This window comes from Brienomyrus brachyistius, chromosome 21 (assembly GCF_023856365.1).
Source record: "Brienomyrus brachyistius isolate T26 chromosome 21, BBRACH_0.4, whole genome shotgun sequence".
NCBI lineage: Eukaryota > Metazoa > Chordata > Actinopteri > Osteoglossiformes > Mormyridae > Brienomyrus > Brienomyrus brachyistius.
The window spans coordinates 2,213,244-2,226,274 of NC_064553.1; the positions used below are offsets into that span (position 1 = coordinate 2,213,244).

At 50.2% G+C, this 13,031-nt stretch overlaps 1 protein-coding gene across 2 annotated transcripts; it reads left to right on the forward strand.

Moving 5' to 3' along the window:
- Positions 1-1,050: 1,050 nt before the first annotated feature.
- On the forward strand, positions 1,051-4,144 carry znf648 (zinc finger protein 648). Of its 2 annotated transcripts, none has more exons than XM_048990123.1 (2): positions 1,051-1,161; positions 2,460-4,144. In XM_048990123.1, the coding sequence occupies exon 2, from the start codon at positions 2,533-2,535 to the stop codon at positions 3,607-3,609; it is 1,077 nt and encodes a 358-aa protein (XP_048846080.1). In that variant the 5' UTR covers positions 1,051-1,161; positions 2,460-2,532; the 3' UTR covers positions 3,610-4,144. The 2 variants fall into 2 exon arrangements, with proteins under 2 accessions (XP_048846080.1, XP_048846082.1); XM_048990125.1 differs by lacking the exon at positions 1,051-1,161 and adding an exon at positions 1,259-1,283.
- Positions 4,145-13,031: the final 8,887 nt, after the last annotated feature.

Sequence of the window (13,031 nt, forward strand, 5' to 3'; positions counted from 1 at the left end):
AAGTAAAAACTAGTATGTGAGATAGGGTTAGAGGTCCACATCTGGACAGCTGAGGTTAGAGCACTCTAACTTCTAACTTCTTCACCTGTCCTGAACTTCCTCCAAAGACGCCTGTCAGCCAACAGGCGAAGGATGTTCGATCCGACTTAATCAGTGACAAAAGTATGGTCTAAAGATGAAGTTACGCACTCGTTCGGACAGGTTTCGGGAGAGCCCGACCCCAAGGGTCACATGGAAGCGAGACAGGACATCATGCAAAAAGCAACATACAATCACGCATTAGGCAGGAAAAACAAATCATACTTAAAGCAGCACATTACAAACCGAGATGGTGAATGTCTGACTGGATACATTCATATACATAAAATACTGAACATGTAACACGGCATGTTTAACTTTTTGCTCTAAATGTCCAACATGTATTTTAACCTGTAATTAATGCTGAATGGTGACATTATTGGGTGAATGACCAGTGAATCATTATAAACAATTTTCTGCTACATGACTTCCTGTCTGCCCAAAACACCACTTTGGGTTTTCACTGGTTTACATCTGAACTGGACTGTATTACACACCAATACACTCGTGATTTTGGGTTGGGTGGCACCAGGGCCTAGACCAGTATGCCCACCAGTACCAGATAAGTACAGGACCAAGTACGACCAAGTTCAATCACATATGATCGAAACTGACTGACTCCACTTGTCAGGGTTTTTCTTCCGGGTTTCTATCGAAACTTCCACTAAAGTCATTAAAGCAAACTGTTAATATGCTCCTTACAGATTAACAGCAGCAGGAATGTCGGGGATGTGACGTCGTTACAACCTTAATTATGTTACGGCTAAAATACTACTGCTAGTGTAACATTTAAACGCAATTTAATTGCCCGGGTGCATAATTTCTCTCGTTTGCCACAATGAGCTCAGTGTCGCATGTGAACTGAGACCAGCATGCGAGCGCAGGGCGCCGAGCCGAGACGTTGCATCTTGTCTACATGGGTCTGAAATGTCACATTACCGCCCGGCGTCCCTGACTTATTTTGGGATTGCTGGGCAGCCCCTCCCAGCCCACACTGCGCCGTAACATAAGTCGGCTCAGACGAAGAAATCGCACGCAGGGGCAGCGCAGCGGTGATGGGATTTATCGGGCCGGGATTTTAAGGTAAGCAGCCCAGTCGTACCTGTTAGCGTTGGGGAAAAGCCCCAGCAGACAGAGCATGAAAACAGCTGGAGCTCGGCGGCACGGGGCTCTGGATCAGTGGGTCCGCATTAGTCATTAAGCAGGTGCTGGTCCGCCGACGCGGTACTGTGGCCGTAACGCGGGGCCTGGATCAGCGGGTCCGCATTAGTCATTAAGCAGGTGCTGGTCCGCCGACGCGGTACTGTGGCCGTAACGCGGGGCCTGGATCAGCGGGTCCGCATTAGTCATTAAGCAGGTGCTGGTCCGCCGACGCCGTACTGTGGCCGTAACGCGGGGCCTGGATCAGCGGGTCCGCATTAGTCATTAAGCAGGTGCTGGTCCGCCGACGCGGTACTGTGGCCGTAACGCGGGGCCTGGATCAGCGGGTCCGCATTAGTCATTAAGCAGGTGCTGGTCCGCCGACGCGGTACTGTGGCCGTAACGCGGGGCCTGGATCAGCGGGTCCGCATTAGTCATTAAGCAGGTGCTGGTCCGCCGACGCGGTACTGTGGCCGTAACGCGGGGCCTGGATCAGCGGGTCCGCATTAGTCATTAAGCAGGTGCTGGTCCGCCGACGCGGTACTGTGGCCGTAACGCGGGGCCTGGATCAGCGGGTCCGCATTAGTCATTAAGCAGGTGCTGGTCCGCCGACGCGGTACTGTGGCCGTAACGCGGGGCCTGGATCAGCGGGTCCGCATTAGTCATTAAGCAGGTGCTGGTCCGCCGACGCGGTACTGTGGCCGTAACGCGGGGCCTGGATCAGCGGGTCCGCATTAGTCATTAAGCAGGTGCTGGTCCGCCGACGCGGTACTGTGGCCGTAACGCGGGGCCTGGATCAGCGGGTCCGCATTAGTCATTAAGCAGGTGCTGGTCCGCCGACGCGGTACTGTGGCCGTAACGCGGGGCCTGGATCAGCGGGTCCGCATTAGTCATTAAGCAGGTACTGGTCCGCTGATGTGGTACCGCGGCCATAAGGCGAGGCCCGGGATCAGCAGGTCCACACGAGTCATTCAGCAGGTGCTGGTCTGCTGACGTGGTACCGTGTTTCCTATTTGGCCAAAACGCTTTGCTGGCTGTTTTTATAATATGCCTGCAAAGAAGCAGATTTAAACAAGCAATACATGAAAGGAAAATGTAGGAACAGAACAAACTAAACCTTTTTAACCTCATCTAAGTTTTAGAAACAAATTGAAGTTGTTAAATCTCACTGAAGTTATATCATTTATGCAACTGTTATGAAACCATATTTTAACTGCAACTTAAAGTCATTTCATTTTCAGGGGACCAAGGAGTAGGTGCAGAACGACCTCAGCAATTTTGGAGACCAGAAAAACAGAGAGAGAGTGCGGTGAGATGGCTGGCGACACTCCACCACAGCATTCGCAGGAGGATGCAAACCATGAAGACCAGTTTCCACTGGAAATGGAGGAAGGAAACGGAAACAGGGGGCTGGGAGATGGAGTCTTTGGCGGCACCAACAAGGATCACCCCGTATTTTCAGGGAACTCAACAAGTGGGTCGGACAACTCCACCATGAAGGAACTATCCATGAGGAACCTTTCAGAAAAGCCCAGCCAGACACCTCTGACAAGCGAACACAGTTTGTGTTTCACAGACCGGACGTCTACAGTGGTTGTGCTTGAGCCAGCAAAGACCCCTGCGAAAGGCAGACAAGCCGGTCTGGATGGCACAGACGTTCCCGCAGCGACTGTGATGATCAGGAGGCTTGCAGTGGACCAGGGCACGGCAGACCGGCCTCACAAGTGCCGGCAATGCAGCCGGGCATTTAAGAAGGCCAGCAACCTGCGGAGCCACGAGGAGACGCACAGCGGCCTCAAGCTGCATGTGTGTGAGGTCTGCGGCAAGGCCTACTCCCACCATGGGACGCTGCAGCAGCACCGGCGGCTGCACACTGGCGAACGACCCTACCGCTGCCCCTTCTGCAGCCGCACCTACGTGTGGTCTTCCGACTTCTGCAAGCATGTGCGAACGCACACCGGTGAGAAGCCCTACGCCTGCAGCGAGTGCGGAAAGGCCTTCCTGCGGCCGTCCGACCTGCGCAAGCACGAGCGCAACATGCATGCTAATGATCGGCCGCTGCCCTGCCCACAGTGTGGCAAGACCTTCAACAAGCCGCTGTCGCTGCTGCGGCACCAGCGCAGCCACCTGGGCGAAAGGCCTTTCCGCTGCCCCGACTGCGGAAAGGACTTCGCAGTTGCGAGTCGCATGGTGGAGCACCAGAAGGTGCACATCGGGCTGCGGCCATACGCCTGCGACATCTGCTCCAAAGCCTTCACGAGGGCCTCCAACCTGGCCGAACATCGCACGCTGCACTCTGGCCTGCGGCCGCACAAATGCCCCCAATGCGGCGTGGCCTTCGCCCTGCCCTCGCGACTTGCCCGCCACCAGCTCGTCCACACTGCCCGCTAACCTCCCAGGGAGAACCTACTAGAACACTTCCCGCATTTCATGGGAGAACGTGTACTTCACGCTGGCGGGGGCTCCCTCTCATACCCTCCCCAGGTCCATTTTGGGTTCCCTGGGGCAACATGACACCTCTGGTGAACCGTCCTTCCCGGAGACTGCAGAATCTCGCGGCTGTGGATGTTCCCTGACATCTCCTGTAACCGCACTGTATGCTCATGTGTCCATCAGCTGTGTGTTCTTCACAGAGCTTAACAGAAGCCTGCTAAGCAATGCGGGCTCATGCCGCCCTCAATCACTTCCCCCTGCATTTGCAAAATGTAAATGCTGAGCTCACACTGTCATTCTTAATTTACAGCATCAGTCCGCACATAAAATGCAATTTTCTTAACCTGCATCGGGCGCATTAGTGAAAGGCAGAATTCAGTAGGAGCTTCTGCTGAATCTGGGCTTCGTGGCTCAGTTTCCTGTCACTGATGTAACTTACAGTCATTTTTCTGTATATCTAAGTGCCTCAAGTAAAGAACGACTTCCTCCAAGACGTCAGTGCATGTTTCCTGCCTGCATGTAATTACGATCTACCCAGATTACTATGGTTAAATTCTCAGAAGTGAAGCCATTTTTACCACCGGATGGAATCTCAGACTTAGCAGGAATTTACGAGTCGAAATACAACCTCTTCAATCCCCGAAATTTAAGTCATAAAAAGAAAGTTGATGATAAAGGAGCATGTAGACATTTCCTGAGACCAGTAGAACAGGCACCACTCTTGCTGTCGGCAGAGAGCCACAGCTGAAGTGCTGATGTCCTCTGCCGATCCATCTCACCCCAGCGTGTGAATTTATTCTCCTCGGCCAACTTCAGGTCAAGTCGAACCGTATTGCCCTTTCAAAATATGCAGACATGCAATGAAATGAAATAGTATGTCATGTTAAACAAATAAGATGATAATTAACAAATGAATAAGCGTGTGCCTTTGGATTAGGGCTGTGCATTGGCTTCGACTCCACATTATCGGTGCAGAAACATGCATGCAAACAGCTTGCAGTACACGGTGAAGTACAAAGCTCTTCCAATGTTATGTGCATCTTGTTCAGAATGAGCTCGGAGCTGACGACCAATACGCAGTTATGAATTTAAGCTGTTCAATGGAATTCCAGACAAGAGCACAAATGTGCTGAGTCTGATGGTAACTGGCTACAGCCCTGAGTCCTCCTTCACATGCTGCAGAGTCCTCTGCGGGATTCCTTTCACCCAGGAGAAATTCCACACCAAGTCCCGTCTAGATCTGATGCTCTCCTGCTGCTGATGACCTGCTCAGGCCGCCTCTCCAATTTACCCCACTGGCAGGTGCTAGGAATGGCCGAGTTTAAGTTACTCGCGATGGTCAAGGCAAGGACAGTGATACAAGCCTGGCCCTTTTACAACCCAGGGCAGCAGAAAAACAAACTTGCTTGCTTCATAAACTTGGCACATCGCATGTTTTACTGCATACAGCACCGATGCCAGGTGGCGTGAATGACTGCGCTCTCCGCAGCAGCTCAGCGTTACGCAATTAAAATAAGCGGGTATGTAGAAAGACAGGTTTACGGCAGAGACGGTAAGCAAGGATAATCCTCGAGAGTCACGCCGTCAGAGTGGGATGGACTCTCGGTCTACCTCAAAACTCAGGAACTCAAGCACCATCTGCAGCTCTGTCCCTAATGCTACCAGGCACAACATAAAACAACAGAGAGGTCAGATTTGACATCAAGGAAGACAGCCTGACTCCTTTTTTCTTACTAAAATTACAGTTTGCAGAGTCTTGTTTGAAGTCTGTGAAATACCAGCAATTCTGCACTGACTGTTGCATACCTTCCCAGAACATCCCAGACCTGTTAAATTCAGTCCCATTTGTCAGTGGCTTAACTACATTCCCACTGTCAAATTGCACATGAAATGTTAACCAGCTTCTACCACATTCCTATTACTACAGACACACCTGATGTCCTGCACCCTTTGCCAAAAGACAGCCCAAAACCCTGGTGATGAGCTGGGCTCCTATAAGACACACCAGCATGGAACAGCAGGTGGTGCTGTTTCACACACCTTAGAGTTCCTTCCTGTTACGGTGACCTGTGTTACTACGGCACCTTTCAAACACACGGCCCCCCACTGCTTACACCGAGCGGTCTCCACGGAGACTGTGAGCTGGGAGACATGGATATGGCTATGCTTCTAAGGAAGGATGTTTTTATGCACTTACTGTTAGGAAGAACCTACGTTAAATCAGGGGTGTTTAACCGGAATAAAAACCAAAACAAGCTCCGCTGCATTTCCTTATGGCAAAGTAATGCACAAAACAAATAACGAGGGTTAAAATCACGCAACAGAAGCAAACTGACTTAGACTGGACTGCTTCATTTGGCTGAGTTTGTCAGTCAACACAGGTGATAGAAAAGATGAAAAATGACTGTATGACCTCAGAGTACTGAGAGGCACGAGCCCCGATCTCAGAGACACGCTCCCCCGGGCCATATCAGCGCGGTGTGTTAACTGGGGCCCCAATCGCTGAGTGTGCTCACTGCAAGTTATAACCGTCCACATGTTTCAGTCGACACAGGCGATGCAGATACCGGTTCAGTGCTGACAGAGATTCGTCTCATGTTTCTCCCGTGATGTGGCACCTGTGGTTGGACAGTATGGACTCACACAACCACTTGAAGTGCTTAAACACAAACACACGCACACACACACACAGGCACAGCACAGCAAGGCAGCGTCCCTCTTATGTGTCACAGGGAGTCTTGCTACCAGCTTTTTTGTATATGTCCCTTGTTATGGCGTAAAATCGTTTTTTTTTTTTTAAAAAACACCCCAAGTATAATTCAGCTCTCAATCAAATGAAAACCAGAAAGGTCAGATGTGTAAACATGCCTGAACGGTTTGAGGGATATGATCTGATCCTGAGAAAGATTTATACCAGCCAGTCACGATAGAACAGATACCGAAGTTTCGCATCCACTAAACAGTGAAAACTGACAACCATAAAGGGGGGATATTGTGAGTCGGCAGGAAACAAAAAGACCCCCCCCCCACCCCCACGGCCTGCTGCTCTCCTGTGGTTTCTGTGCAAACATTAACCAGCAGATACACATGGTGTTTGTATTCCAAACACTAACGGCCCTGAGTCGCCTGTATGTTTAAGAGCAAAAGGATCATGAGACCCCCCCACCCCAAGTACCCCTGGCCAGACTCCCCCCCCAAAAAGGTCCCAGAATCCCTCCTTTTAAAAGGAAGTCCTGTGCACCCACAGATCTGCTTCGCAACATGACTGACACGGTGGATAACATGTAATACATGACTAACCAATCAAACAAACAGCCATCGTCTCCTCCAGCCACTCCTACCCACGATGCTCATGAAATGACGCTTTAGATCTCAAATGGAGGAACAGGTAGGTACATCCATCCATCCATCCATCCATTTTCCAAACCGCTTATCCTACTGGGTCGCGGGGAACAGGTATATCGGAATGTGTGTTTTTTTTTTGCATCCCATTCTGTTCTCACTCTAGCGAGAATCATAACACTAGACGAGCGAGTTGTGCTTTAACAGCTCCTGCAACTCTGACACATGCGATGCCGCATGGCGGCAGCGCTACATGCCGAGCTTCAACTGCAATGCCGCATGGCAGCAGCACTACCCACCAAGCCTGAACTGCGATGCCGCATGGCAGCAGCACTACCCACCAAGCCTGAACTGCAACGTCGCATGGCAGCAACCCTACCCACCAAGCCTGAACTGCAACGTCGCATGGCAGCAACCCTACCCGCCGAGCCCAAGCCATGGTGTTACACAGCTGCGGACGCCGCTGACTGATTACTGTGGCAGTGTCTACACGTTGGGTTCCTGACAGCGGAGAAACACGACCCCATCTTTCTGACACGTGCTCTGCTCTCCCAGCATGTATATATAGGCCTGGCTGAGTTAGTGACTTGTCTAGGGTTACGTGGTTCAGTTAATTACTTTAAGTCCCAGGCCACGATACTCCTCCATATATCTGTCAGCACGCCGCAACTCAGCAAATACCCCAGCGGAGCAGATTCCAGGACATGGATGACCCCGGAAATAAAGACGGAGCAGCACGGCTCTGCCCAGCACACATTCACGCGTGTGTACGCACTCCGTGTGACATGCTTTCACACGTGTATTGGTTTACACACAGCCCCCTCCTCTGGTAAGTCCTGTAGTAGCTACCATGTAAAAGAGATACACGAGCGACGCGAGTACAGCGCACACATAAGTGTAGGGTGATCTGCCCCGCAGTGCTGTTCCCCACCACTCAAACACCCCCAAAGTTTGGGCCCCAAACAGTCACTATACTAAATATTAAAATGAGGATGGAGCAAACTTTGCAAACGAAACACCGGTCACCTGGTAACTAGACATGCACCGATTGTATCGGCCAACTATCGGCGTCACCCGATACAGCAACAATTGGTTATCGGCTGATGGTTAAAAATGAGTCTTTATTTAACGCCCGTAATTCCCTTAAAAAATGGTGCATATATATGGCTTTGCGCACACTCGTTCGTAACGTCCGTCAGTAATGCAAGCGCTTCGTAGCAATGGAAAATTCAGCGCAGACAGTGCGAAACCAAAAGATTAACTTACACTTATCTACGTTAAATTTCATCTGCCAGGTATAAGCCCAGTCGTTAATTAAGTCGAAAGTTTAGTATCTGCTACAGCACCCACCTTGGTGTCATCGGCAAATTTAACCAGTTGGGATCACTGACAATGAACCTCTGGCCACTGGGCTTCTGTGGAGACGTGGTGAAAAGAGTCGGGTCTCTAACCATCAGAGCCGTCTGAGGTCTCCACAAAGCCGCCTTTCTGCAGGCTCCTGTCCCACCGGCGCCCGCGCTAACTTACACGCCAGCACACTAACCGGTTCGGTGCACCACCAAACGACCTCTGACCCAAAAGACCCACTCAAAATCAAGTCACACTCTCCATCGGTGTGGCTCTGTCCCCATCGCAGTGTCGTGCACTTAATTTGACTGTTACACCGAGCCTCCAGGCCAGAGCTAGTCAAAGACAGCTTTATAAACACACACATACTGCAGTGTCTGCGCTGAGAACGGGAAACTCTCCGTGGGGCAGACAGACACTCACGTCTAGCATGTTAACACCTACATGCACGATCCAGCATCAAAATACGCAAAAGCCGGAACGTAACCGGCTGACATGCATGGATTTGGCGAGCACAGCGAGTACACCTCTATCCGCTTCATACAGCCGACCGGCTTCCTCAATTCCTGTACTGAAGGACAACGAATTAAGAATCGAGATCGATGGTACAACAGCAGGTCCCCTCAGCTCTGCTCTAATTCATCAGGCTCTGTTGTGCTGTTCACGTGTTAAGATCTGCAGGCATCACAGGTGAGCTGTTTGCCAGGCTGTGGTACGAGTCTGCAGCACTATGGGCCACAATCAGGCACCACGAATCCTATCTAATGAAGTCACCCACCTCAAAGCATAGTGAACCCAGTGCCACAAGCTGAAACACCGGACTTCATTTCCCATAATGCCGTTCTCAGTACTTCCATTACAGTTATTAACATGGCAGACACTTTTGACCGTCGACTTAAAAGGCTCAGTCAGGGTCCCTGGGGCAATTGGGGTTTGGCAATTTTTCCAACTTTCTGGACATGAGCACAGAGCTGAAACAGACTAAGTTAGTCCCCCCCAGCTGAATGAGATGAATTACAGGCTAGCAGTGGCTTGGCTGAGTTATGCCTTTTTCAAAGGATACTGGACAGGGTGTGGAGGGAGGATGTTTTGGGTGAAACCACTCTCATCACCACTAGTGGTTCTCAACTCAGTCCCCCTCCTCCCCTCCCCCCAATCCAGTGCCCATTTTCCCCCCCAGAAAGAAGTACTAAAGGGAACAATGGGAGCAGAATCAGCTGCACACCGGTGGAATGGAACTAGCACTGCAAAATTCTTGGAATTTTCCTGTTAATTCCCATATATCCCTGGTAATTCCCATGGAAAGTTTTCAGCGTGGAATATTTCCAAAATTCCCCCAGTTTAACCTCCCATGCAATGGAAATTTTCTGCCCCTTAGCAACCCTGAACGGAACAAAAACACGGACCGTCCCAGAGGTCATTTGGGACGATAAAATAAGGGTCCTTAATGAAAACCGCCCCTGCAGACCATCTGAGACTGAGATTACAGCAGGAGAAAGGAGAGGTTTTGGTGGCGGGGAGTAGCAGACTGGGGATCCGGGAGGCTCATTCTTCTCTGGCAGACTGATGGGGTCCTTCTGCTTCAACGGACAGATCATGAGGTGCCCTGTTAAAACTTTCAGTTTCGGTCGATGCAATTGTGAATCAGGGCTCCTGGATGCCACCCTCTGATGACATCATGGTACAATCCTTCTGTGTCAGGCTGATCTTTTTATAGAAATTTGGGCTGTTGGACACACAGCAGGAGGGGTGTGTCCTTGCCTACTGAGCCAAATCCCTTGTTAACCCAGGGGCACTCTACCAACACAAATCTTGTTTCGGTGTGTCACGCACAGGATATCAACTCCTACGCACTGATATGCCAGCAGAGGCTAATGTAGACCTGCCTTTCAGGCTTTGGGAAAGATATCCACGGATCATCCTCACTGAAGAAATGTGCGGACATGCCATTTGCCCGGCGCCTCCCGATCCGACGACGATCGGAATGCGTCTGTTGTGCCGATACGCTGTTTTAACTCCAAGCGAATGGAAAATCGACATTCCCAGGCACCAGTGAGCCACATTCCACAGCACGGTGCAGTTAAACGAACGGATCTGAAGCGATTAGCTGGATGTAAATTCCTGCCAGGTTGCACCAGAGTAGCCACCTGCACCTATCTGATCAGAGATCAAGCTCCTCAGCCCATGGGAATGTTATAAAAATGGGGGTATCAGCACAAAGGCAGGACCATTAGCAAGAAGAGTCGCGCGGTGACCTCAGGGAGCCTCTGACCTCTGAACTTTATATGCAAACACACACTCTGTGGACGGCAGCAGCGCTGGGGTGCAGCTGTGCCATTAAGTTGGCACTGAGCGAGTGAGCAGAGACAGGGAGGCGGGCGAGGGCGAGATAACATCGGACATAAGCAGCATGCAGTCCTGCACTCCAGAAGTTCTCTCCTTCCCAACAGGTGTGACTGCCCCACCCAAAAATCTGATGAAAAGCAGTCAGCAGTTTCACACGAGTATCTGAAGCGCATATGGACATTTCAAAAGGGTTTTATACCACAAGGCTCCAACACAACTGAGTCAATTACCTGGGATTGTGTGGGAGCAAATACCTGTAAAAACTTGCATGAAATGGGCCGATATAGCGAAGTACACAGGAGGAAATACGTCCAAGGTTAATATGGGGTACGCAAGCTACAGTCAACTCGTGCAGAAGCCCACCATGAAGGATATCTGAGGAAACTTACATCCCTACTCGAAAACTGTATGGTCGTGCACTGCCCCGGCATTACACACGAAACCACTGAATTACTCAGGCAGAGCAAAGGCCAGACCTCTGCACAGAAAGAGAGCTGCAGGGAGGGGTGAGCAAGCTTAGGGAACCTAGGGAGCCAGCCAGGGCTTCTGTGGAGACCTGAACACAGCGTCAAACAGCAGCTTCTCTGGTGACCTGAACACAGCGTCAAACAGCAGCTTGCGTGGTGACCTGAACACAGCGTCAAACAGCAGCTTCTGTGGTGACCTGAACACAGCGTCAAACAGCAGCTTCTGTGGTGACCTGAACACAGCGTCAAACCGCAGCTTGTGTGGTGACCTGAACACAGCGTCAAACAGCAGCTTCTGTGGTGACCTGAACACAGCGTCAAACCGCAGCTTGCGTGGTGACCTGAACACAGCGTCAAACAGCAGCTTGCGTGGTGATCTGAACACAGCGTCAAACCGCAGCTTGCGTGGTGACCTGAACAAAGCGTCAAACAGCAGCTTGCGTGGTGACCTGAACACAGCATCAAACAGCAGCTTCTCTGGTGACCTGAACACAGCGTCAAGCAGCAGCTTCTGAAACTATACCAAGCGTCATTAAATTTTCACTCAAAAACACCCACTACAGTCATTCTTTTTTTGGTTTAAAGATCTTGTGTGGGACTTTGTGAAAGCATACCTTCATTTTTACATTTTACGCAGCCCCACACACATCTTCAAGGCAGCCTGGACCACATCAAGAGTCCAAATGCAAGACTTCTGTCGGGCAGAGGCAGTAAAGAGGCCACAGAGAGCAACATATAAACTTTACAACACTGCACACAGCTTCAGACAGTGAGGCTTCAAGCAAGGATATTAATCATCTGCTCTGACATCTTGGTGCTATTTGATGTGTGGTACTGACTTGAGGCTTTTCCAGCCCCACTCTGGCCAGTGGCACTGTGTATGTGTGTGTGGGGGGGGGGCATTACACAGAGAACTTCCCTGTCTTTCGGGAGTTCCTCATTTGTCTTGATCAAGCGCCCACTGCGGTTTAACTACCTTCCCACACAGCACATGACGCAGATCACAGAACCCATGTTGACATACCCAGCCAGGGTCAGCCAACTGGACTTCTACTGTTCTGCCAGCAGAAGGGTTCAGTCCGGATGGTTATGCAAGGCCAATCGGTTCACCATGCACATCGAAAGCATTACACAACTTTACCCAGAGTTCCAGTGAAGACCAGCAGGATCTGTTGCCAGCACATTTACGCGCGAGAGCAGTAGTATGTACATGGAGCCCCTTAGACTGTCAAATTAATTTACTAAGGTCATTATATCATATATATGTTTAAAATGACACTGATAGGCTCACAAATACAGAGTTAGATAAAATGTGCAAAGAGTTCTTAATAGATTAAGCTCAAACAGCTCCTTAGTAAAAGCCGGGGGTGATTTCAGGATAGCAGGAATACTGAAACTCAGAAACTAAGGGCTGATGTGCACTGTAATGCAAACGCCTGAAGAGGGGAGAAACTACTCTGGGGTAATCTCAAAATCTCACTGCTGAATCCAGACAAAGATGTGCTCCAGGCAAGCACTGCACGTTGTTTCTGACAACGTTTAGCGCCGTTGTTGAAGTAGAGAGGCGCGCAAATCACACCTTAGGAGAACAAGGCATGGATTAAGGCGTGACTCATTAAAAGTCAAATGCTAGCTGCTCCTTTGTTTGTAAATTGAATGTGCGCAACAAGAAAAAAAAAATAGACACCTCAATCCCCCCCCTCCCCCTTTCTGTACGGATCAGCAGAAAGCTTTGGATTCTGCTGATTTGCATCAAGTCCTGAATACAAAATGTCTGTACATGCATTTCTTTCGTTCTAACTTAAGTGTAAGTCGTGTTTCCAATGAAATGATGCTCTGTCGTTTTTTTTTTTGCATAATCAAGAAGCATTTAAAAGG